This window comes from Colobus angolensis, unplaced genomic scaffold (genome assembly GCF_000951035.1).
Source record: "Colobus angolensis palliatus isolate OR3802 unplaced genomic scaffold, Cang.pa_1.0 Scaffold8, whole genome shotgun sequence".
Lineage (NCBI taxonomy): Eukaryota > Metazoa > Chordata > Mammalia > Primates > Cercopithecidae > Colobus > Colobus angolensis.
In genome coordinates this window covers 14,714,698-14,741,793 of record NW_012121820.1, presented here as the reverse complement: position 1 = coordinate 14,741,793, position 27,096 = coordinate 14,714,698, and the positions used below count along the sequence as shown (strand labels likewise).

The window sequence follows — 27,096 nt, the reverse complement described above, 5'->3', positions numbered from 1 at the left end:
TGTTGGCCAGGCTGGTCTCCAACTCCTGCCCTCAGGTGATCCACCCACCTCGGCCTCCCAAAGTGCTGGGATTACAGGCGTGAGCGACCGCGCCCGGCCCCAGCCCACAGTTTTGACATAGAGACAGACACAGAGTCAGCTGCCTTGGGGGAAGGGCTTCACTAGTGGCGTGGATGAAGTGCTGGGCTTGGCACATCATGTGCCAGTGAGAATCAGGGCAGGCTTCATGGAGGAGATAACATTCATCTGAACCTGGAAACAAGAGTGTTCAGGCAGAAAGGACCCAGAGGGCATTCCAGGTAGAGAAGTAGCAGGGCCAGAGCCATGGAACATAAAGGAGCCTCTTGCGTTTGGAAAATGGGGAATCATTAGTATGGGTGGCCTGTGAAATGGTGCTGCTCTGTAACACTGCCTGGGAAGAAAGAGGTAAGCACAGAAGTCTAGAGTCATCTTTATAGCATTTCAATGGTTAAGTTTAGGTTCGTCTTTAGACATCTTTATGGCATTTCAATAGTTTAGGTTTATCCAATTTAATAATAAAATTGGGGACTTAACATTTTTCTTGTTTACAATTTCATTTTTCTAGAATTCATTTATATTGTATTTTACCAATAAAAAATATTGATTAAAAGTACTGATCAACCATGGATTGGATTTTGCTTTTTTGAGACAGTCGCACTCTGTTGCCCAGGCTGGAGTACAGTGGTGTAATCTTGGCTCACTTCAACCTCCACTTCCGGGGTTCAAGTGATTCTCCTGCCTCAGCCTCCTGAGCAGCTGGGATTACAGGAGTGTGCCACCACGCCCAACTAATTTTTGTATTTTTAGTAGAGACAGGGTTTTGCCACGTTGACCAGGCTGGTCTCAAACTCCTGACCTCAGGTGATCCGCCTGCCTTGGCCTCTCAGAGTGCTGGGATCACAGGCATGAGCCACTGTACCCTGCCCAGGTTGGAAATTTTAAAGACAACAACAATTTGTCCTTCTCCAGTTGGAAGATGGAGAAGCCCTGGGAAAAAGGGTGGGGCGTGTGTGAAGAGAGGGAGAGAAGATAGCGGTAGATTTGAAGGCAAGAAGATCTGTGGTCAAACACTTTGTACCCTAGAACTGCAGCTTTCAAAGTATGGTCTCCAGCCCAGCATCAGTATCACCTGGAAACTTGTATGAAATGCAGCTTCTCAGGCCATGCCAAGTTCCATTCAGTCAGAAACTGGACTAGGGCCCAGGACTCCATTTTAACAAGCCCTCCAGATGTTTCTGTTGGGCAGTAAAGTTTGAGTTCTCTTTCCCTAGACCAAGGAATCAGATTTATCCTGTAGCCAGTGCAGACCTAGAAGTTTCTTAGGTTGAGAGCACCTTGGTCAGTTCTGGGTTTAGAAATGTTACCCAGTGACTACACTAATGTGGCCAGGATATGCACACTCATGTGTGCAGGAGAATTTGAAGAGTGCCCACACCTGTAATTTCAGCACTTTGGGAGGCTGAGGCCAGAGGATTGCTTGAGGTCGGGAGTTCAGTACCAGCCTGGGCACCATAGCCAGACCTCAACTCTCAAAAAAAAAAAAAAAATTAGCCAGGCATGGTGGCACATGGCTGCAGTACTAGCTGCTCAGGAGACTGAGACAGGAGGATCACTTGAGCCCAGGAGGTTGAGGCTTCAGTGAGCCATGATTGCACCACTATACTCCAGCCTGGGTGACAGAGTGAGACCCAGCCTTTAAAAAAAAATTACTTTTTTAAATCAAGAGAGATGCAAAACCTCAGTTTTAGATCCTTTTTTTGCTGACTTTTGGGTGGTTAAATTTAGAAGTTGCTTAAAAGAGAAAGGCTTTTCTTTTTCTTGCTTCATTCCTAAGGAGCTCTGAAGGGCAAAGAAAGGTTGGGGAAATAGAGCCAGCCTGAAGCAGCGCCGTACCGTTCAGGTGGCAAAGAAAGGGCTCCCCCATCACGGCCTCTTTGTAGGGGGTCCTCCTTTTTCCTTTTGTCAGCTGAGATTCATGTACTGGTTTTTGAGGAGTAGGGAACCGCAGTGTGGCTGGTGTGTTTATAGCTACGCAGGAAGCCCTGAATCAGCACTTGGGATGTTTCGGAAACTAGTATCTACTCATATGCACACCTAAAATCTGGGGACTGGATATTATGCTCTTGGCTCTTTGGTTGTCTATTACCTGAGCCTCAGAAACATTTTTTTCCTTAAATAAAGGTATAATTTATTTACAATGCAAGATGAGTTTTGACAAATGTGTATACATGTAACCTGGACCCACATAAGTTATACGATGTTTTTACCATTTTAGAAATTCTTTGTGTCTCTTTACAGTCAGTTCCCAGCCTCTTTCAGAATCAGGCAAGCCTTTGCCTCTATTTCTGCATTTTCTAATAAAGTCATTAGGCTCAGTTCAGAGTTCTGTAAATGCAGATGCAGGATCCAGAAAGGTCCTTCGCGGATAACTGAGATGTCCCAGAAGTCATTTAGGATTTAGAGTCTCATCTGAAAAATGGACACACCATTACCCAGCACTTAGGTCTTGAGGCTTTGGTGAGTGACATAAATGCATGTGTTTAGCACAGTGTCTGGCACATGGAGTAGAACCTGTTAAAGGAAACAGCATGTCTAACTGTGGATCCTGACTGTCATCACAAGAGGGTGAAATTAGCTCATGTGTCTTTCTCGTTTCAGGGTTATCTATAACGAAGTTATACAGACCTCCAAGTATTACATGAGAGACGTGACTGCCATTGAATCGGCCTGGCTGTTGGAACTGGCTCCACACTTTTATCAACAAGGAACGGTAGGAATGAACGGAGCCTGTGCCCCAGCCACCTGTTAGCAGCCTCTCCATGTTTTTCAATGTACTCTTTTTCTCCAATTTAATGCCCTATGTGTGTTCCTCCTAGTGGTGCATAGGGTGGAAAGGCTATTACCATATCCCCAAAACATTCTGAGAAAGCACTCTAGCGTTTAATTCATAGTGAAGTGCAATTAAAAATAAATCCCCCTAACCTCATAAGAAAAAAAAAAAAAGGGTATTGCTTTTTCTCCTTTTGTTCTTCCAAACTATTTCTCTCTTTTTTTTTTGAGACAGAGTCTCACTCTGTCGCCCAGGCTGGAGCGCAGTGGCACGATCATGGCTCACTGCAACCTCCGTTTCCTGGATTCAAGCGATTCTCCTGCCTTAGCCCCCGTGTAGCTGGGATTACAGGTGTGTGCCACCACGCCTGGCTCATTTTTTTCTTTCTTTTTTTTGTTTTTTTTTTTTGTATGTTGGCCAGGCTGGTTTTAAACTCCTGGCCTCAAGTGATCCGCCCACCCAAGCCTCCTAAAGTGTTGGGATTACAGGTATGAGCCAGCAGGCCTGGCCTGAGCTAATTTAAAAAATTTTTTTTAGGGATGGGGTTTCACTATGTTGCCCAGGCTAGTCTCAAATACCTGGGCTCAAGTGGTCCTCCTGCCTTGGTCTCCCAAATTGCTGGGATTACAGGTGTGAGCCACCATGCCCACCAGTTCCTTTTTTATTTTTATTTATTTATTTTTGAGACAGAGTCTTGCTCTGTCATCCTGGCTGGAATGCAGTGACACAATCTCAGCTCACTGCAACCTCTGCTTCCTGGGTTCAAGTGATTCTCCCGCCTCAACCTCCCTAATAGCTGGGATTACAAGTGTGTGCCACCATGCCTGGCTAATTTTTGTATTTTTAGTATAGGCAGGGTTTCGCCATATTGGCCAGGCTGGTCTTGAACTCCTGACCTCAGGTGATCTGCCCGCCTGGGTCTCCCGAGGTGCTGGGATTACAGGTGTGAGCCACCACGCCCAGCTCCTTTTTAAAAAGGGTTACAGCCCCGTGCTGTTTGTTGCCTAAAAATACTTGCTTTACATATTTCGCCCAAGTTTACTGTTGTTTACAGCAGAAGGGAAAGTCTGAAACGTTTTTCTCCATGAGGGCCAGAATTGGACTACACAGTGTTTTCAAAGCATTATTTGAATTGATTGCCACATTTAAAAATTGGGAGATTTCATATTAAACATGAATTTCTGTTTTATCTTGAAAGACATGTTTAGTCTGGTAACACTAGGCCTGAGTTCCCGCGTGGTGGCATCACGGGCTTAGGGGTGGCTGCCTGCCATCAGTGACATCGCCAGGTGCCACAGCCCCACTTGCTTACTTGCCTGCTCCACTCTTGGAGACATTTGAATTTGTGACCCTATAAATGGAAGAATCTCCATCTCTCCCACTCCAGCAAAGTCAAGGGAAATTATCCTCTCAAAATTTTATAATATTTAATTTTTATCTAATCAAACAAAAACCGTGTCACACCTTTATAGTTCTTCACACATCCCAATTCAGATATTTCAGCTAGAAAGCACATCAGCCTGCAGGGACTGATAAAAATGCAGAGTGTGTTGTCTTTGCTGAATTAGGTTGATAAGAATAAACCTGGTGAAAGAAAGTCTTTTCCTTCAAAACCTCTCAGGTGGAAAGCAGCAGACTTCAGGAGTCCAAGAGAAGGGATTAGAAAGGTAAACTAGTGGTTGAAAGAGGAATGGTGCAGTGGTCAAAGTGCCTGTTCAAGTAAGAAGATGCAGACAGCCAGAGAAGGATAAGCCTGAAATTGTCTTGGATTCATTTAGACTCTTGGAAACAGAATTAGCCCAGAAGCTGAGTCATTTTCCCTTCTCAGCTCAAAATTCCAGTTTCTTTAGGTCAAACCCACAAAATTAAAGAACAAATAGCTTCAGAAGTTTGAAGAAAATGACAAGCCCAGATTTCTGCATTTGTCCCTTCTCTCCAAATGGCTTTTTTTTTTTTTTAAGCCCATCACCTCCACTGTCATCAGAGTATTTTTAGAGAGGCTGTGACAGACCTTTCGAAATCACCTAGTGCGGCTGAGCACGGTGGCTCACGCCTGTAATCCCAGCACTTTGAGAGGCTGAGGTGGGCGGATCACATGAGGCCTTTTTCTTGACTGTTGTCAGAAACTTCCTGGAGTTCGAAACCAACTCCAGGAGCACTTCCTGGAGTTCTCCTTGTTCCAAAAGAGAAGATACTTTTTCTTGACTGTTGTCAGGAACTTCCTGGAGTTCGAAACCAGCCTGGCCAACATGGTGAAACCCCGTCTCTACTGAAAATACAAAAATTAGCCGGGCATGGTGGCGTATGCCTGTAATCCCAGCTACTTGGGAGGCTGAGGCAGGAGAATCACTTGAACTCAGGAGGTGGAGGCTGCAGTGAGCTGAGATCACACCACTGTACTCCAGCCTGAGCGACAGAGCGAGACTCTGTCTAAAAAAAAAGAAATCACCTAGTACAACAACCTCATTGTATGGCGATGGTCCCCAAACCACAGAGAAACTTGGTTATTTCTTAACTGTCTAGTCCAAGGGCACTTCTACTATTAACTTGTCCAAAGCAGATTGATTTCTCAGAGAGCCTCCAGATCTGCAGGGGTTGCCCATGTACGGTAGATGTTCCTTTGTTGGACACAGTGCAGCGCCTCGCAACCATCCACAGCCCACAGATCATTTGCAGCCCTGTTCCTGGCACCTTTGGAGACTTTCCATCACTGCTGTTTTTCGGAATGTTGCTCTCACCCTGTGTGGAGGCCTGAAATGGTTCAGAGTCAGCTTTGTTTATATTCAACATTCTTCCCAGAAACAAGCACCAAAAATGGCCCCACAGGCACAATGGCGTCATCTCCCATCCCCAAGCTAAGGCCGTGGATGTCTAACATTAGCTGTAGGGGTTATATCAGGTGATGTGTAGAGAGGAGAGAATTCAGAGAAATTCAGCAAGACCTACAGCTAGACAGGGGAAGAATGGGGTGGCCTATTCAGAGATTTGCCTTCTGGCTTTTAAATTATTTTTCCTTATTCTCAGAGATACCTTCATTATTAGGGAAAACTCCTTTAACGTGGCCTTTGCAAGAGTCTGTAGTGGTCCTCCCTCAGCTGTAAGCAGATAGAAAGTCTGAGTTCTCGTAGCTCATTTAGACCTGGGTCCCGTTCGCTCTGTTGTCTCTCACGTCACACCTGCTGGTGTGCTCTGTCTCCATTCACACCCTCCATTTTGTCAGGGCCTGCAGTTCTCTCTGGGGGCGATGCAGCTTGATGTTGTGAGGCCGTATGGATGTGCTAAGGAGTGGGCACACCAGCCCCAGAGCAGGCGGGATGGGCACTCTCGTGTGAGGCTCTCACAATGTGTTGGGTGGCACGGCTCAGGGATCTCTTGGTTATTGATGATTAGTAATGGGCTGTCGGGTGTATCCCAGTTGATGAGTGGGGGGACGTCTTTCATTAAAAGCTTATATTCACACACTGCGCCTCAAAGGCATATTTAAGGATTTCTGCCACTTTCGGCTTTGCTTTAGAATGTAAAAAATACTTCATCTTCCAATCCTGTTATCTGATGCCTATGATTATAATGTTGTGCTTCATGTTATTCATAATGGTAGAAAGTGACATTTCTGGGAGAAAAAAAAAGTGTCACTAGGAGGTGTCCTTTCTGTCTTCCCAGCAAGCTTGTACCCTCCATGTGGGCAGAGGCCGTGTCTTTATCTCCATCCTTGAGACAGGTACTCCATGGGTACCTGGCATGTTGAGATGCTTGGTAAATTGACTTCCTTGTTCCAAAAGAGAAGATACTTTTTCTTGACTGCTGTCAGGAACTTCCTGGAGATTTGAGGTCACTTCCAGCCTGAGCCCAGTCTCCTGAGGTGTCTGGAGACCTCAGGTGTCTGGCTCAGTGCTGTCCTCTGGGGCAGAGGGAGAGCTGTGTCTCAAAAAGAAAACCTTGCCTTCACAGCTTCTGCAGAGCCCTATATAACCAGCTTCAGCCACTGTGGCTTGGGCCTCAGGTTTCTGGCAGCTGACTTAAGATCTGCTTCTTCATTGGCCACTTGGGCTTTTTCCTTCCACGCTATTTCGTGAACAGCATTTACTGGGAAGGTGTGGACCAGATGGAAGATTTGATGTGGTCATTCATATGGGGAGTACGTTGCAGTCGGGTTTCTTTGTCTAATCAACCCCAACTGGAGTGTCTTCTCTTCTCTTGCAGCACCTGTCCCTGAAAGCCAAAAGGGCCAAGGTCCAGGACCAGTGAGAGGAGCCCACAGCCGCAGCTGCAGGGACTGCTGGTGTCCTCTCCTCCATGCTGCTGCCTCTGGCTCCAGGTGGGGTGAGCTGGCACCAGCTCCTGTAGAATGTTTGGTTGCTCTGAAGAGGGCTGCGGCCTGTTCATTAGCCCTTTCTTCCTACTGCCCACAGCATTTGCATCCTTGCTGGGATCCTGGAGGACTCTGTGCATGGGCAGACATCCTTCTGTGCTGCAGCGGGCAGAGTGGGAGTTGGCTCACTCAGCACGCTCACTAACCCAGCATGCCACTTCCAGCAGGCACGCAGTCCTGGCCCAGCTCTATGGGAAACAAGGAGGAAAGTGAAGGCTGAAATACCATGTGGGGTGGACAGAGGAATGGTTTGCTGGGCTGGTTTTGCTTTCCCTGCTGGGGCCACGGCTGTGTTAACCAATGAGGTCCGCTGCCAAGTTTGTGAACAAGTGTGTATCTGCGAAGGAATGAAACATCGGGGATCTCTGCCGAAACCACCAAGAGGCATGTCTGATGGGCACAGGGGCTCCCAAACCCAGTGACTTCTGTCTGTCCTCAGCCCTTGTCCCTGTTTGTCTGCAGCCAGGAGATTTGCAAGGGATTGGTGATTGACAGAGAGGACTCGTGTGCTGTTTTGTGTTAGCTGAGGATTTCTGTTTCACAAGTGGGCTTAGCGTCTTCTCAGTGCAGTGCCAGGTCCTGGTGCCACACTAGCTGAGCACTCAGGAGAGTTCATCAGCTCAGATCCCACAGGCTCTCCTCTTTAGCAGGAATTCACAACAGTTTAGACGCCCTAAACTTCTGTAGCTCAGGAGCATAACTGGTGTATTTGTTATTTTGTTTGTTTGCTTGGCGTCTTGCAAGAGCACACGGGGGTGGTTCTTCCAGCAGGCACTGGTTTTGCTGCCCCAGGGCTGCTTTGCTGTGATGATGATTGCGTTTCAACACATGCCAGATGCAGATGTTTTCCCCCTTACTGTTTCAGTGACCTTTATTTTAAAAACACATAGCTTGAAAATTTATTTTTGTACTGATATTAGTTTGGATGTGCCACTTTTGGCACCAAATGTGTATGTCATTTTTATTTCCATTTTATAAACATGTAAATAATAGTGATAACTTGTTAATAATAGTAAACCTTTATACCTAAAGTAAATGTATTCCCTCCCACAGCTGGTTCTCATGGTCTATATGTTAAGATGTTCTAATGAATTGTTCGGAGTGAGGGCCTGACGTTAGCTAAGAAACTTAATGCTGTGGCATACAGCAGCTTTGGGATCTCAGGGACACAGGAAGCCCCCTAAAGCAAGATAATGTGACTGAATGACCTTAAGACCTGATTAAACTGTGGGACATTAAAAGAAGTCCCAAAGAGGTGCTAATTCTTGCCATTTCCAATTGGGATCTCCCTGTAGAGAGGTCAGAAACATTATTTTTCAAGTTTGGCTTTAGGACTGAAGCTGATCCTACAAAGCTTATGTGGTGGTGGAAGGGGAGGTACAGGGTTCACACCCTCAGGTTGGAGACCAGAGCCCGCTGGGAGCCCGGACAGTCTGGAGGGAGCACCCAGAGGCAAGCCCGTCCCTGCATGCTGCCTCTACCCCTGGGCCCCTGATCCTGAGCACATGCCTCCCCTCTGTCCCTCCACCTCTCAGAGGGCAGCGCTCCCCCAGGGACAGCTCCCAGTGTTGTGTCCTGTGTTATATCATAGTCTGCGATGGGTGGGACAGGTCCTTGCTGTCCAAAGCAACTGCGAAATCCTGGGCCCATGGGGAGTCCCCTTTACAGTGTTGGTGAACAACAGGCTGGGACCACACAGCTCGCCAGGGAGTGGGGCCCGGCCTGGGGGAGAGAGATGAGAACTTTTGACTTTGTTTGTTGCAGGTCTGTATCCCCGTTCCCACTGTCAGCCCGCAGATGTGACAGCAGGGCCTAGTACCTCACAGTACTAGTAGTTCCACAGAATTAGTCCCCTTGGGCTCCACACAGGTCTTCAGATACTGCTAGTGAAATTACTCACAGCATTGCTGTGTCTTCCCTTTGCAGCAAGTGAGAGGGCAGAGAGAAGCTGGTGCTGGAAAGCATGGAGGTGGTGGAGCCCTGTAGGCCCAGAGATGGCAGCTTTCTGTGTTGGTGGCTTGCAGAGACCATGCCAGTTCTCTGCCACAGCTGGTTTCCCCGGGGGTTGGATATTGTTGTCATGGGGAGCCCCTGGTTTAGCCAGCGCGCCGCTCGGTCCAGCCAGCAAATGTTGAGCACTCAGGCCATGTGCATGGCGCAGGAATGAGGTGGAGACTCTTGACAACAAATAACCAGATGAGTGGACCAGGGTGGAGCTGGGCGCGCGAGAAGGACAGGGTGGCAGGAGATGGCAGAGGTCCAGTAGGGGTTGTTAAGGTCAGGGCTGTATCCACAGAGACTGCCCCACGATAAGATGCCTTCCTGGTGAAAGGACAGACCGCTCTCATGTTCTTCCCTGGCTGTACCCCACTGCTGAGCATTTCACGTGGGCCATGAACTTGGAGAGCTGCTTAGTGCCTCAGCTCCATGCTCCCATCTCCACTATTTTGTCCTGGTGTCAGCACAGCCTGCTACCAGTGCTGCTCCAGTTTCATGGGCCAGGCCCTGCCATTCAGTCCTGGATTGTCCCCAGCACCCCAGCCCTGCCCTCAGCTCTGTTTTCCAGGGGCTTGCTGGAACAGGGTGTCTCCTTGCCTGCCCTCAGCTCTGTTTTTCAGGGCCCGGCGCTGACAGCGTGTGGCTGACACATCTCCTAGTCTAAGCAAGGATGTCTGCTGCTGACCAGACAGAGGGTTGGGTGGCTGGGGGAGGGAAGCTCAGGCCAAGGGGCCTAAATCTGGAAAACCATGAGACTCCATCCTGGAGCCACAAGACTGGATGTCTGGCAGTGAGGCCTGGGAAGCTGTAAGTTTTAAAAGCCCGATCTCGGGTGGTTCTGATGAAGTGGTGGGCTTGGGAATCCTGGGGACAGGAGTTGAAGATGTGACGACATGCAGCCCAGTGGACAGATAGCCCCCGCCGGGGAGATCAGAGCGTCAGGTCTGAGTGAAAGCTGATAAATTGTTTCTTCACAAGTGTGCTTAGACCCCAGCCCAATCCCCCTTACGTGTTTCCCCAGAACACAGATCTGCGGGGCTGAGATTCGACCCCAGGCAGGTTGTGGCAGCAGGCATCAATGTCAGCCCACTATGAATTTTCCTGAGTCCTGCAAAAATGAGTAATGTGTAGTAATGAGCATTTTATAAAGCTTAAGTTCATTCTCTATAAAAGACCATCCTTTAGTGTTATTTATTTATTTATTTATTTTGAGTCAGAGTCTTGCTCTGTCACCCAGGCTAGAGTGCAATGGCATGATCTCAGCTCACTGCAGCCTCCACTTCCAGGGTTCAAGCGATTCTCCTGCCTCAGTCTCCCAAGTAGCTGGGATTATAGGCACCTGCCACCACACCCAGCTAATTTTTATATTTTTAGTGGAGACGGGGTTTCAGTGTGTTGGCCAGGCTGGTCTCAAACTCCTGACCTCAAGTGATCCACCCACCTTGGCCTCCCAAAGTGCTGGGATTACAGGCATGAGCCACCGTGCCCGGCCATCCTTTAGTCTTCTTGGTACTAAGATGCTTTTAGGAAATGATGGTGATAGTAGATGGTAGTTTTCTTTTTTAATGTTTTCTTTGGAAAACAGTCAACAGTCATTCATCTGTCACCCAATTAAAAACCAATTCAAAATGATGAAACAAAAACTGATGTAATTCTCAAGTCTGGGAACTACTGGGTTGTGGCTGAGTGGGCCAGGCAGGGCATCTGGCAGCATCAGCACCAAGATCATCGTTCTGGGAAGTGGATCTGAACTGCCAAGCACCCACCTGGGTTTCAAGTGAACTTTGGCATTGCTAGGGGACATTTCTATCCCCTGGAAGAATTTGAGTTGGCAGGTCTCAGCCCCATATCCCTTCTTCACTTCAAGATAAGATCAGATATTTTCCGCTCTGCAATGATTCATCTGGATTTTCTCTTCAGCCTTCTAATTTGTGATGAAATAGGATGATGGAACTCTGGATTTCTTGTCAGTTAAATCTGTTTTTTTTTTCTTCTTTTTTCTAAGTCATTGGAACTGGAAATAGCCAATCAAATAATTGCACCAACAGCTGGCTACTGTGGATGACCACGTGGAGTTTGCGTGGCAGGCGGTCTGGAGAGGGCTTGTCCCTGAGTCCTCACAGTCATTGCTCCCTCCAGCAAGCAAGGATGACAGGCTGACGTCTCTGGTGAATCCTGGCGATGTTGCCTTTTGTACTCTTGGGTGGCACTGGACTTGCTGGAACAGGGTGTCTCCTTGCCTACTTAAGTGTGGCCAAAGAGATTCCCTCCTGACCATGTCAGGAGGTGGGGATGCACAGAGGCCCGGAGTGGGGCCTGCCTGGCCCTGGGGCTCGGGACACTGGAGTTTTCAGGGGGAGCAGTGAGTGGAAGGCCCGTGGAGCTGCTGGACACCAGGTGAGTGTTGTCATCAGGACACGCTGCTCAGAACCACCCAGGAACAATCTGATGGACACCTTCTTGCCCTTCACAACACAATTCACTGACACTGGACACACCCAGAAGCACTTGCAAATCAGAGACCACTCATACACAGCACAGTCCCTGCTTCCCTGGAGCTCACGTGCTAAAACATGACCCACATCCAGGCTGCAGCCCATCCTTAGCCAGGGATGTGGAGGGTCCTGAGTCTGGTCCTGCTGAGTCCTGAGTCCTCCGGACTAGGCCTACCAAGCTGCCAGGCATCTGATGCAGCACAGCAGTGCTGTGCTGCCCTCTGCTGGCCACATGGAGGCAGTGAGTCCCCACACTGCTGTCCACAACTGGCAATGAGCTCAGGGGAGGTGGACCGTGTTTCTGGTCCCTTGCTTCTGACAACCTGGCAGAGCAGATACGGAAGGGCAGAGCACTATAAGAACTCTTCTCCCAGTGCCTTGATCTCCCCATTATTCCCTGTGTGTCCTTCACTTCCCCTCCCTTCCCTATAAGTGTCTGGATTTAAGAAATGACAGTTGAGGCAAATGATGTTGCTTTTTCGGCCATCTCCTGCAGTGTCCCCTTTCCATGGCCTCATCCTCCATGGCCCCCAGCTGTTGCAGCTGGTTCGGGGAGGTCTCTCTTGGCCACCTTTCATCCAGTGGGGATGGAGGGACCAGTGCCATTTCCGGAGGAAGCACTTTTTGAGTTTGGAGGTGAAACATAGGCAATACCTTATGCAGGTGACACGTTCCCTAGGCCACACAACCATAGTTTCTAGATGGAGCTGGGCATGGTGAGTCATGCATATAATCCTAGCACTTTGGAAGGTTGAGGCCAGGAGTTTGAGATCAGCCTGGGCAACATAGGCCCTGTCCATACAAAAAATAATAATAATTTAAAAAATTAGCCAGGTGTGGTATGTGTGTCTCTAGTCCCAGCTACTCATGAGGTTGAGGCAGGAAGGTCACTTGAGCCCAGGAGTTTGAGGCTGCAGTGAGCTGTGATCGGTTGTACCACTGCATGTCAGCCTGGTCAACACAGCGAGACCCTGTCTTTTAAAAAAATAGATGGACTGGTGCCGTGCCTGCCCCCTCTCCCCATAGATTCTTTGACATTCCTCCCATGCAGAGGTGGGGTCTATGTCCCTCTCATGAATCTGGCCAGGCTACTGGTTGTTTTGACCCAGGGTTGTGTGAAGTGATGTGCTGTGACTTCTGAGGCTGGGTCATGAAAGGCCATGCAGCTCCTGCCTGGCTTGCTGGGACACTGCCACTGGAGCAAGCCAGCTACCTGATACCAGGATGCTGGAGAGGCCACTCATGGGCTCTGGTCCATGATGCCATCTCAGAAGTGGGTCCTCTGGCCCAGCTCTTCCAGGGCCCAGCCTTCTGGATCACTGTCAGCTGAGGCCCAGACATGCAGGAGCATAGACAAGCCATCCCTCCTGTGCCCTGTCCCAATTCCTGACCTGGCTTCTGGAGCTTGATTTGGAGACAGAGCCCACCTTGACAATGCTGTTTCCCTGGGAGAATGGGCCTTCTCTTGGCTGGCTTGCCAGGAATTCTGGGGGCCTCCTTCCCCTGTGATTCCTAGGGGCTTGGTGGCTCTGAGCTGGGCAGCTCCACGTTCTCTCAATTTCATTCGGTCTGATCCATGTTAGTTTTATTTACTTTTTAATTTTTTCTTTTCCCTACATAGAATCTTGCTCTGTTGCCCAGGCTGGAGTGCAGTGGGGATCATGGCTCACTGTAAGCTTCAACTCCTGGGCCCAGGGGATCGTTCAGCCTCGGCCTCCCAGAGTCCATGTTCGTTTTAATATGAAAGGAATGTTTTATGCGACAACCAGAAACTCTGAAGGGTTTTCACGTGGATGAGCCACACGCCGGGATTTGGAATTGCGAGAAGTGTCCAGCGAGTAGGGTAGGAGGAATGTTGGGGGTGGGACTGGACCAGAAGGGAGGCTGGGACGTCGTCGAGAACGAGGTTGCAGGGACGCTGCGGTGGGAGAAGACGAATTCCCAGCCTGTTCGTCCTCCGCAAGGAGTGACTGAGGCTCAAAAAGCCACAGTCTTGCCCAAAACGGATGCAGCGGGCACAGGCAGGGTCCACACCCCGAAGCTTGCCGATGCCCTCGGCGGCGGCCCGTCCTGCAGAGCCGCGTTGCCTGCGCCCAGCCAGGCCGGACCCCCACCGGGATTCCTGGAACCGGGTGTCCTGCGCGTCCCCAGCGCAGGCGGAGACGGCGAGACCTCCGGGTCGGCGCTGCGCACGGCGGCCGGCAGGCGGCGCTGGAGCCCCGCGTTTGCGCAACCAGGACGCCCTTGCGCTGCTCCGGGTCCTGTTGGCGCCCAGGGAGGGGGTGAGTGCAACGAGGAGGGGTCAGACCCGTGTCTTGCCCGGTGCGAGCTAACTGCCTGCCCACCGGGCGCGCCCCCAGCACTCGGTCCCGGCCTGAACGCCTCGGAGTGAAAAGAGCCCCCGCACCTCCCGTGACGGTGTCTCCTTCTCTGTCCACGTTGCAAAAAGCTGTACTGTACCCACCACGTCTTTAAATCTTGACCACTTCACCAAGGAAGGTATGAACCTCTCCATTTTACAGGCCCAGTTCACGATAACAAAAAGCAACGACAAAAATTAAATAACACCAGCAAACCTTTATGGAGTTATAATTATTGGCCTGGCTTGCCAGGGTCCTTCAGAGTGGAGTTGGGGTGGGTGCAGGAGAGGGGTCAAAAGCCAGCCCTCAGGAGGGGGCCACCCGCGCAGCCCCCTCTCCACCATCAGGGCTCTTGCAGACCCGAGGGCCTGCCAGGAGGAGCAGATGGGCCATGGTAAATCTGAGGGGCCATTGGGATGCCCAGACTATCCCAGGTCACTCCATTTCTGCATTTTTGTTCATTGCAGACATTCCTCCTGCAGGCTTAAGTGGCCAGAGTACCTGGGGAGTGGCCCTGGGAACAGGAGGCCGGGCACCTACCAAGGAGCCTTGCCCCAGGGCATGGTGCTTGCAGCTACAGTTTGATCCCAGAGCTGTGCCCATCTGTGCTAAGACCATGAGGCCACAGTCTCAAGGCCTGGCCCCATCTCATTCCAGGTGCTGGTCCGTTGGAGACCAGCCAGTGAGCAGCCCCTGGTCTGGAAGCAGGCCTGGCACAAGACAATGTGGCATGGTGGTGAAGGGCTTGGCCTGTGGAATGGCAGTGCCTGGGTTCAAGTCCTGCTGCCACCACTCACCAACTGTGTGACCTTGGCATGACCCTTAGCCTCCTACCTCAGTTTCCTCATCTGTACAATAAAGATAGTAATAGTTTATTTTTGTGTATTTTATGATGCTTTGACATCTTGGAGTCTGATGAACCCAGGGAGGGACTGCCCCTAGGGAGGCTAGCTAATTCTGAGAGTGAACAACTTGCTGGCAAGTTTGCCTTTTTTTTTTTTTTTTTTTTTTTTGATGGAGTCTTGGTCTGTTGCCTAGGCTGGAATGCAATGGCACAATCTTGGCTCACTGTAACTTCCGCCTCCCAGGTTCAAGTGATTCTCCTGCCTCAGCCTCCCGAGTAGCTAGGATTATAGGCACCCGCCATCATGCCCGGCTAATTTTTGTATTTTTAGTGGAGACAAGGTTTCACCATGTTGGCCAAGCTGGTCTTGAACTCCTGACTTCAGGTGGTCCGCCTGTCTTGGCCTCCCAAAGTGCTGAGATTACGGACATGAGCCACCGTGCCTGGCCTAGAAACTTGCCTTTCATATGCACACCAACCTGTCCAAAGCCCATATCCCCTAACATCCCCTTTATAAAACTCTCAAACACCAGGCCAATATTCCCCCTGCCCTAAATCACTCCAGGGCCACATACCAGATAATTAGGGATGACCACTACAGCCTGGACTGTAAACTAAGATGATTAAAACTAGCCAATCTTAATTTAAACCTCGAACCTCGCCTCGCCTGTTCCTTCCCCATGAAAGCCACAATAAAGGCTTTTGTCCATGCTTTTCCCTTGTTCATTCTGCCTCCTGACCCAACCTGGCGCTTCTCCGGGTGGCCCTGAATGGTGTCCCCTCCTCTTGGAAACTGTAAGTAATACGATCTTCCTTTCAGGCAGATGACTCTGTGTCTGTCGTCCTCCCATACCTGATTATAACAAAATCATCCTGGGTACATTCTTAAAACAACCATCTAAGGTTGTTGCAGGGATCAAATGACTTAACTTTTCTAAAGTGCTTACAACGATGCCTGGTACATGGTAAGGCTAATCGAGGAGTAGCTACTGTTACATCTCCTCCTCCAGCCTCTTCCTTCTTTGCACCAACTGCCTCCCTCTGAGCAATTTTGAGGGAGGTGTATCTCGAGGTGCAGCCAATCCCAGCTGCTAGAGCCAAGGTCAGTCAGGTGCTCCTTTCCCTTGGCCATAGCTTTGAACACTCCAAGCTGACAGTGAGTGCCAGGGGAGGGAGCTGCTTGGAGCCGGCAGAGGGTATCTCACCTTTGTGCCATTTGGGTAAAGGGACTATGTCCCTAATCAGGGGCAGCCTCCCCAAATCTGCACCCCCAAATCCTCTCCCCAGCTTGACTGGAGAAATCACTCTCCCAATGATAGTACCTCCAAATCATCGCAATTTACTGAGTGCTTACATGAACCAGGCACGGTGCTAGCATCTTCTACCAGCAGTTTTCAAACTTTTTGGCTTCAGGAACCCTTTACACTCTAAGAATGATCAAGGCTCTCAAAGCTCTTGTTCATATGAGTTGTATCTATCCCTAATTATCATTTTAGGAGTCAAAACAAATTTTAATTATATTTCTTTATAATTTATTTAAAATAGCAATAATACACTACATGTGAGCACACATAATATATTCCTGTGAGAAATAACTATATTTCACAACACACAACATTTAAAGAGAAGGAAGTGTGGCTTTGTTTTATATTTTTGCAGATCTCTATAATGTCAGTCTTAATAGAAAGTTCGATTTTTATATCTGCTGCTGCAAGTTTTTGAGATATCACATGTCACGTATCCCCTGTAATATTCCGCTGGGAGTTTTAAAAAGCTTTCATTGAGAGCAAAAAACCCCCACAAATAACATCTTAGTATTACTGTCAACATTATTCTGACTTTTATGAACCACCTGAAAAGGTCTCAGAGACCCCAGGGAGTACCCACAATACACTGTGGAAACTGCTGCCTTATAAACGTGATGGGTAGGTTCCAATATTGCCCCAGTTTTACATATGAGGAAACTGAGGCACAAGGAGATAAAGTGACTTGTCCAAGGTCACGCAGCCGGGCATCAAAGTCAGCTGGGGAGTCACTGGGAAAAGACCTTGATTTTGGTGTCCTGGGTGCCAGCACTGAGCCCTGAAAGAGAGGGTAGGAACTGGGCACAGACAAAGCAGGAAGGGCAGGTTGGGCCATGAGTCGGGGAGCCGGGTGTGCAGTGAGGGGCGGGGGTGGGAGGGGCTCGGGGGATCAGTTAGTCACCAAGTGGTCCCGGTGACAGGGCTGGAGATGGCAGCTGGCGGCGGATGTAGCCTCGGGCTGGAAAATCAATAGGTGATCAGCGGTCCAGGGGCGAGCTGTTCATCAGGTGCGGCAGAGGGGCAGGGGCGGGGGCGGGGGGCCGGGAGGAAATATCACTGACCCCCGGCAGGATTGATCAAACAGCCAGACACCCAAGGCCAAACTCACTAATAAAGTGAGACGTTCAGCTCAGCCCGGCGGCTGCTGCTGAAGGTCTTAAAAAAACCGCTTACTGGGGAGTTCTTGATAAACTGTCTTTGTTTCTTGAGGCAAGTGGGAGGGAGGACAGACTGTGGGGAGGCCTGGCTTGGCTGCTGTTTGGCCTGGGACTCATGGTTTGCCCCAGGTCTGGACCACAGAACCCTGGTGCTTGTATGGCATGTGTGCCTGCACTACAGCACATGCCATTTACACAGGGCATGTGCACACACATATGTGCACACTATATCATACACATTCAAATGTGCCTGCACATGTCTTTGCATGCCTGTGCACATGCTGCAACCTACATTTGCTTATGGCATGTGTGCACACATACTCATGTGCTACAGCACACATGTGTACAAATATGCCTTGCATGTGTGCATATACATGTGTGCACCGCATCACATGGCATTTACACATGCATATGCTATGGTACACATGTGGGCACAGAGGTCTTGCATGTGTGCATATACGTGCATGTGCCATAGCACACAGAATCGGCCTTTGAGGGGTGGGCTTGTGTGCTTGGGGGTTAAACTCTTTCTTCATTGTTTCACTGATATCACCACTTTCTTTGCCTGTAGCCCTAAAAGTGCCACATTTGTAATGACAGTCATGATTATTATAGAGTGGGGAGGCAGAAAAGTGGGGACTGGAAAACTGTATCTGAAAGGCTAAGCTGCGCAACAGAGAGAGGCAGGTGTGAACAGGAAGGAGGGAGAGGAAAAGTGAAGGGCTGACATGGTAAGAGCTAAAGAGCATTTGGACTGGGAATTGAGGGAGAGAAAATGGCAGGATTCGGGGGTGGCTGGGTAGCTGTTGGGGGAGAAAATTAGAGAATAAAGGATACGCAAATATAATTTTTATTTTTGTTTATTTGTTTTTTTTGAGGTGGAGTCTCGTTCTGTTCCCCAGGCTGGAGTGTAATGGCATGATCTCAGCTCACTGCAACCTTCGCCTCCTGAGTTCAAGCAATTCTCCTGTCTCAGCTGCCAGAGTAGCTGGGACCACAGTTTCATGCCGTCACACCCCACTAATTTTTATATTTTTAGTAGAGATAGGGTTTCACCATATTGGTCAGGCTGGTCTCGAACTCCTGACCTCAGATGATCCACCCATCTCGGTCTCCCAAAGTGCTGGCATTACAGTCATGAGCCACCACGCCTGGCTGCAAATAGAATTTTAAGAACTGTGTTGGGTAATGACATCCTTTGACATTCTTTCAGGAATCCAAGTAAAGACTAGAATCGCTCCCGGCCACTTTCTGATTGTTGGACTGTGTTTTGTTAAATGTGCTACCATATTAGACTGGGCTTGTGCATACACTGAATTTATTTTGATTTACTAGTTATGCCATTCACATTGAGAATGAAATTTTATTGGAATGCTTTTGCAAATGAGAGGTTTTATTAAGAGCTTTTCCATGTGTCATATACTAACTCAAAGGTATGGATACTACTTTATTTACATTTTTTGGATGAATTCATTGGAGCTCAGAGGCTTAATCACTTGCTTATGTCACGTGGCTTAGAGGAGGTGGAACTGGGATTTGAACTCAGCCCTCTGACTCCAGAGCCCAGACTGCCTCGGCCATTGTTCCAGAGCACAGTGGGGAAGCTAGAGGGTCAGACCAGTAGACCAATAGAGGAACATTTGCCATCCTTGTATCTTGCCCCAAGATAGGTAAGTAGAGCCCTGAGGAGAGGGGCAGAGCATTTGGCTTACACACCATTCAGACCCTTCACCCACCAGCAGTTACAGCCCATCTAGCCCCAAGATCCCTCCCCCCAGATCCCCCAGCTGGGCGTCATCTTCTCTCTTGATTGCTGAAGGGCGCGTGGATGCATGGAAGGGGCTGGGAGGATCTACCAGGCTCTGACTTCAGGGTGTGTAGACCTTAAATACCCAAAGCTTTTCAGTTTTGTAAAAGCACAGAACAGAGTCATTGAGAATGATCAAGGATCAAAGCCACGGGAGAAATATAAAACTGTATTTTCTTAAAATGTTGTCATTGGACCACCTGCATCAGAATCACTGGAGAGATATAAAAATGGAGATTCCTGGGTCCCTCCCAGATCTACTGAACCAGAATCTCTGAGTCTAGGGGCCAAGGGATCTACATTTAAAAAACTGTCTTGAGTAATTCTTCTGTACATTCTAATCTGATCCTTTGTATTTGCCGTTCCCTCCACCTGGCATGCTCTCCCTGCAGATCTCTCTTTGACTCCCACTTTCACTCCTTTAGATCTCTATTCAAATATCCTTTCCTCAGGGGGGTCTTTCCTGCTATCTTATCTAAAATAATATCCCTTGCATTCTCAATACTCTTGCTCTGCTTTATTATGTTATTATTTTTAGCTGCATAGATGCTAACTATATATATAAATAAATAATATATAGTGTACAGTATAGGTAACCATACATGATACAGCCATTTAATCCATATCAGCCTTATCAGTGTGCTTATTTGCTCCTTTTGGTCTGCTCCTGGAGGGCAGGGCTGGCCTCCCTTGCTCAGGGTTGCCCCCTCAGTGACCTGTATTGGGTCTAGGAGAGGTTGATATGGGGGAGGGGATAATGCATGCAAAGCGCCCAAGGCTTAGTGGGTGCTCAACAGAATGACTGTGTCCTAAGCATGGTGTATACTATGAAAAAAAGAAGCTGTAAACTTCCTTGTTCTGGTAGTAATTCCCTACTCCTCCACCCTAAGGACCACTTCCTTGTTCTGGTAGTAATTCCCTACTCCTCCACCCTAAGGACCACTTCCTTGTTCTGGTAGTAATTCCCTACTCCTCCACCCTAAGGACCAATGAAACTGTTTTGAGAGTGACCAAGAAGAAATGTCTTCTCTTGTCCTCTTCAATGTCTGAATTTTGCATCCAGCACGTTGTCTTCGATGTCTCTGCCATTTACTTCCCTCACCTTCTTCCTTAAGGAAGAGCAGCAGTGATAATCCTAGCAACTGGCCAGGTACGGTGGCTCATGCCTGTCATCACCGCACTTTGGGAACCTGAGGCGGGAGGCTCACTTGAGCTCAGAAGTTTGAGGCTGCAGTGAGCTATGATCACGTTGCTGCACTCCAGCCTGGATGACAGAGCGAGACCCTGTCTCAACAAAAAACAAAAAGCTCAGAAACTGTAGGCACTGGTAGACATGCTAATTTCACATCTTAAGTCGACTCCTTAACTCTTTCTGTTGCGCTGGCTCTCAGTCCATTCTGGGGAAATCTCTCCGGGAGGGGGCACTCAGGTCCAAGGCTGGCAAAGGACCAATCGAGTTCCTCCTCTGGAGGACTGGGTGACACAGACACTCAGGTCACTGTGTTTGCCCTGAAGGTGGATGGCAGATGGGTTCCAAAGATGCTGGGGTACAGATCCCCCCTGCCCTTGGTGAAAGGCTGGGGAGGTCTGGCCCGGGTGGAGCCCCCAGGCTGGGACCTTTGGACCAGAACAGCTTCATTTGTGTACCCAGTGAACCTTAAGGATTTTATCACATTCTCTGTGTGCCGTAACGTGAAGAAGATTGGGAAGCATTGGTGTAGATGTAGGGGTGAAGGCAGTTACATTGGGCCATGAGGCCGTCTGTGCTTTGTTTGCTGGTCTTGGACCAGCCTCTGTTTGTGAGTATGAGCTTGCCTGGGCCTCTGTTTCTTCAATCAGGAGCACCGTAACCAGGACACTACAGCAGCTATAGCCCAGGAAGGGGCTACGGGTCTTGAAAGGGCAGAGGCAGTGGGGTGGGGACAATACAGGGAGTCTGAACTGGGAAGGGCTTTGCTCAGAGGAATCTGAAGCCTAAGGTGAGACAAGAGATTATTCGAGAGCTCGGAGCATTGATATATGAGTTGGGTATGATTGTCCCTATGTTTCAGACAAGGAAACCGAGGCTCAGACTAGCAGAAAACCTCACCACAGTCCATGGCAGAACTAAGTGGGCCTGAGTGTTGTCTTTTCTTAATGCTGCTCCTTATAGCCCAAGGAAATTTGATAAAGACTGTTTTGAAACTGCAGCTGGCTCTTGGCAAGTGTTTGTGTGACATTTTGGTGGGAGAGATGGAGGTATGTCTGCTGGTATTTGGGGCAATTAGCTGCATCACATCAGTACCAATGGGAATAGAGCAGCCTTGACATTTCACCATCTGAGGAATGGCAGAAGGATCGAGACCATTCTGTTGGAAGAATAAAAAACTTAGGGGGTGCATTGAGTTGAATGATGTTGCCCCAAAAGATATATCCACTGAGAACTTGTGAATGTAGCTTTCTTTTTTTCTTTAAAAAAAAAAAAAAAAGGAATGGCCAGGCACGGTGGCTCAAACCTGTAATCCCAGCACTTTGGGAGGCCAAGGCAGGCAGATATCCTGAGGTCAGGAGTTTGAGACCAGCCTGGCCAACATGGTGAAACCCCATCTCTACTAAAAATACAAAAATTAACCAGGCTTGGTGGTACATGCTTGTAATCCCGGCTACTTGGGAGGCTGAGGCAGAAGAATTGCTTGAACCTTGAGGCTGAGGCAGGTGGAGGTTGCAATGAGCTGAGATTGTGCCATTGCACTCCAGTCTGGGCGGTAGGGTGAAACTCCGTCTCAAAAAAAAAAAAAAAAAAAAGAAAGAAAAAGATAAAAGGAGTTCTTGCAGATGCAATTAAGCTAAGGATCTTAAGATGAGATCATTTGGGATTATCTGGGTGAGTCCTAAACGCAGAATAGGAAAAGACACAGACACAGGAGAAGCTACTGTGGAAGCAGAGGCAGAGACTGGAGAGGTGCAGCTGCAAGCCGGGAACGCCAGGGACTGCGGGTGGCTGCAGGAGCTCAGAGACGGGCGTGGGACAGGTTCTCCCTCAGACCCTCCAGAAGGAACCAACCCTGCCCACACCTCTATTTTGGATGGCTCTCCTAATCAGAACCGTGTGAGAAGGAGAAATGTCTGTTGTTTGACACCACCAAGCTTGTGGCCATTTGGTACAGCAGCCCTGGGGAACTCATACTGGGGGGTAGGCTGCTGTCCTCGAAGAAACGACGGTTGTCATGTGGAAGAGGGACCCTACTCACTCTGTGTCCCTGGAAGAATGTGGGCTTTCCTCTGAGCTTCTAGGTCCTTAGCAAAAGGGCTCTGTATGGTCAGGGGGTTCAGGGATGGAGTGGGCTGGGCTGGGGAGGTGTGAGCACCCCATCACTGATATGCCACCAGGGAGTTTCAACTGGCATCTGTTGTGTAGTTGAACTTGACCATTTGTGAGTCTCCCTCCAGCCCTGAGAATCTATGCACGGGTGCAAAGAAAGAGGTAAATGTTTAGAGAGGTGACAGAGGACTTAGAGCTGATGTCCAGGATGCTGTCCAGGGGCCTGAGAGATGGTGACAATGGTTGGTGGGGATATGGGTCTGTTGGAGAAGGGGAGGAAGAGGAAGACAGCCTGACTGCCAGGCAGGCAGAGGTATCTTTGGGGCTCTAGGGGCCCCAGCATCTGGGTTCTGCCCTTAGTGAGCTTTGCAGGCCACCCCACCACACCCCTTCCCCGCTTTCTTCTGATAGAGTCGTTTCCATTTGGATATTGCCTTGAACATGATGTTCACAACCGCCAAAGGGAACAACATCCCTCAATAAGCCATACTATTTTCCCAGCCAAGAACTTGCTGTTCCAAATTCATTAAAATTGCTGTGATATTCTTTTCCCATTTCTGTGCCAAGAGCCGTTGTGGACAGAATTCATAATACCATGGAGTGGTGGATGTAACTGGTTGTGCAGTCAGAAAGAAATGAACTTATTTTATTTTTTTTTAATAAAGGCGTACCTTTCAGGTTGGCACCAAATGCGGGTGTGGGTGTGGGGAAGTGGCACACTGATGTGTTTATTAAGGGAGCACAAATTGGTCCAACCCCGATATATATCAACTTGGAAATGACATAAGATGCAAAATGTGCATGGTGGTTTTGAGTTTGTTAGTCTCTAAAATTCAGGTGGGCGGCTGGGTGCAATGGCTCATGCCTGTAATCCCAGCACTTTGGGAGGCTGAGGTGGGCAGGTCACCTGAGGACAGGAGTTCGAGACCAGCCTGGCCAATATGGTGAAACCCCGTCTCTACTAAAAAAAAGAAAAAAGTTAGCTGGATATAGTGACACAGGTTGTAATCCCAGCTGCTGAAGAGGCTGAGGCAGGAGAATCACTTGAGCCCGGGAGTCAGAGGTTGCAGTGAGCTGAGATGGTGCCACTACACTCCAGGCTAGGTGACAGAGCAAGACTCTGTCTCAAAAAAAAAGAAAGAAAAAAAGTGAAATGCAGGTGGACAAGAAATGTCAGTTTTAGTTACTCTGTGATTGAATTTGGTTTTTGTCTCAATACCTCCCTCTCCCTCCCTAATACACATACCTTTCCACCAGAAGGTAGAAAATTAATTCAAGATAAACTTGCCATTTGAGAGGGTCTTCAGCCAGTTAAGATCTCTTCTCCTACGTTCCTTCCTGGGAGATCTTTGCTTTACCTTAGTAAAGAACCTTTTCTTGCTTCCTGGGGGGCGGGACACTGTATTTGGGGTTGCTTATGTAGTGAGTCCTTGCTAGGCTGTGACCCCTCACCACAACAATGGTGCTGGTGAAGGTGTCTGTGGACCAGCGCTGAGTTCTCCGTGCCATTTGCTCCTTACCGTGCAGCACTGAGAGCCTTTCTGGTGTGGGTCCCAGCTCACTTTTCTGCTCTTCTCCCGTGCACACACTCATTCAGCTTTTCCTCTGTGCTACTTTGGAGATGTAAACATATAGGAGAGTGGCCTGTGGCGGTGTATCTCCCCCTGCCATCTCTGCTAGCATGGCTGAGGATTGCAGATGGGAGCTGGGGCCCAGGTCACCTCTACTTTCAGATCCCCAAACTCATTCAAGGCACCATCTCCCCAATTCCATACTCAGCACCTACCTGAGCAGCATAGCAACCCACCCGGCCTTTCCCTAGAGACCTTCATCAGCTCCTTCTCCCCACTCTGTTCTCGACCTCCTCCCTCTGGCTTAGAATGTTTCCCTTGTTTTGATTCCCTTTTTGCAGGAAGAAAACTCACTCAACAAGCACTCTTCCCCTTGAACCTCAAAGCTGGGAACATCCCCACTTTCCTCCTCTATGCTCCTCCACATCGCTCCTTCTGCCAGGCAGGTGCCTAAATTGGAGTGAGTTCTGGGAGAAAAAACAATGGGGGCCGGGCACGGTGGCTCACACCTGTCATTCTAGCCCTTTGGGAGACCGAGGCCGATGCATCACCTGAGGTCAGCAGTTCGAGACCAACCTGGCCAACATGGTGAAACCCTATCTCTACTAAAATACAAAAATTAGCTAGGCATGGTGGCGCGTGCCTGTAATCCCAGCTACTCAGGAGGTTGAGGCAGGAGAATCACTTGTACCTGGGAGGCGGAGGTTGCGGTGAACCGAGATTACGCCACTGCACTCCGGCCTGGGTGACAAGAGTGAAACTCCGTCTTAAACAAACAAACCAAAAAAACAATGGGTCTCGTGCAACACTTTTCCATTTGTGTTCTCCTTCTATGAAATATATAGAGCAGGCAAATTCACGGAGACAGAGCGTGGAACAGAGGTTACCAGGGCTGGAGGGAGGGGGAAATGGAGAGTTATTGCTTAACGGGTCCAGGGTTTTGTTTGGGGTGATTTAAAAAGTCTTGGAGATGGATAGTGGTGGTGGTTGCACAGCAGCAAGCATGCATTTAATGTCTCAGAATGAACTGTACATTTCATAGTTAAAACGACCAGTGTTATGTTATATATACATTATCATAATAAAAATAGTAAAAAATAAATACATGCCAGCAACAGAGCAGAAAATAAATATCCCAGATCACATCAGTCAATACTTGCCCACAGCTTTCCGACTTTGACCCTGTGTTCCATTTAGGGATCTTGAGTCTAAGGAAACGCTGGCTGAGGTGTGCCTGGCTCGAGTGCAAGGGGGTGCGTAGCAGCAGCCTGGCGTGTCATCGTGAGACACGGGAGACAACCTGAGTATCCATCAATGGGGGACCAAGGACATAAATGATGGTGGAACCGCACAATGCCACGCTGTGCAGTGGGATGAAGAATGCACCCTGCTCCCTGTATGTGCTGACATGGAAGATTCCCACGATGTATTGTGCAGGGAGCAGAATAATGTGTATGGTAGCATCTTGTTTGTGTAAAAAGGCATATATATATATGGAATGGGTATGAATTTGCTGGACATCTGAGGTAAAGGAAATGCCACCTCTCTCCTAGCTCCCTCCCTTTTTTCTCTCTTTACTAGATAAAGATTTATATTTGCTTTCCTTACTTCTTTTTCCTCTTTTCACAACTGTGATTTTCTAATCTACGTGTCTGCTGTGCCTGATAGTCATTTTCATCTTTTTTTTTTTTTTTTTGGAGGGGGCCTGAGTCTCGCTGTGTTGCCCAGGCTGGAGTGCAATGGCATGGTCTCTGCTCACTGCAACCTCCGCCTCCCAGGTTCCAGCGATTCTCCTGCCTCAGCCTCCCAAGTAGCTGGGATTACAGACAGCTGCCACCATACCCAGCTAATTTTTGTATTTTTAGTAGAGACGAGGTTTCACCAAGTTGGTCAGGCTGGTCTCGAACTCCTGACCTCAGGTGATCCACCCACCATGGCCTCCCAAAGCCCTGGGATTACAGGCATGAGCCACTGCACCCAGCCTTCATCTATTTTTAACATTTTAAAAATTTTGAGAGATAACTAATATACAGAAAAGTGCATAAAACAGAGATGTCTAGTTTAAACTTATAAAACAAACACCCACGTATCCACCACCCAGGCCTAGACATTGAACAGTGCTAAGACCCTCCATGTGCCCTCCCCGATTAATTCCCTCAAGAGGTAACTGTTCTTCATTTATAGTAACAATCATTGCTTTGAAGAAATCATTTTATTTTGAATAATTTTAGATTGATAGAAGAGTTGCAACAATAAAACAGAGAATTCCTGTATGTCCTTTGTATACTCACATGCCCTTCACTCACCTTCCCCCTAATGGAAGCATCTTACATAACCACAGCATGTTTATAAAAACTCAGAGATTGACACTGGTCCAACACTATTTACTGAACACGGACTTTATGGATGTCGCCAGTTTCCTATGAGTGTTCTCTTTCTGTTCCGGGATCCACTCCAGGATCCCACATTGGGTTTAGTTATCATTTCTCCATAGTTTCTTCCATCCATGACTGTTTCTTAGTCTCTTCTTGTGTTTTCATGACCTTGACGCTTATAAAGGGTACTTGTCAGAAATTTAAGTAGAAAAGTAAGAAAACCCAGGTAGAATCCTTGCTTTTCTTTGTAATTTTCCTCTCCTAAGTATGTATCCCTGAACAACATAGTTAGGTTTGGCCTGTTTTGAATTTTATCTAAGTGAACTAATACACGCATATTCTTTTGTGCCTTACCTTTTTCATTGAACATTATGTTTTTGGGGGAGCCATTCATGTTGTTGTGTGCAGCTGAAGTTCATTTTTCTTGCTGAATATTATTCCATTGTATGGCTATAATAATAATGCAATGGCTATAATTCTGGATTGTTTTTAGGTTTTGGCTGTTGCAAACAATGCTGGCTGAAGCATTCTTTCTTTCTTTTTATTTTACTTTAAGTTCTGGGATACATGTGCTGAACGTGCAGGTTTGTTACATAGGTATACATGTGCCATGGTGGTTTGCTACACCTGTCAAACTGTCATCTAGGTTTTTTTTTTTTTTTAA

At 48.4% G+C, this 27,096-nt stretch overlaps 1 protein-coding gene across 2 annotated transcripts in view; it reads left to right on the top strand.

Annotated features, from left to right (window-relative positions):
• The window catches only part of DHX35 (DEAH (Asp-Glu-Ala-His) box polypeptide 35), a 79,002-nt gene extending 70,730 nt beyond the window's left edge, over nucleotides 1-8,272 (top strand). For both annotated transcript variants that reach the window (XM_011929049.1, XM_011929048.1), the window contains 2 exons: nucleotides 2,680-2,791; nucleotides 7,052-8,272. In XM_011929049.1, the coding sequence (XP_011784439.1) occupies nucleotides 2,680-2,791; nucleotides 7,052-7,096 (157 nt within the window). In that variant the 3' untranslated portion in view covers nucleotides 7,097-8,272. The remainder of the gene's footprint in view (nucleotides 1-2,679; nucleotides 2,792-7,051) is intronic.
• The last annotated feature ends 18,824 nt before the right edge of the window (nucleotides 8,273-27,096 follow it).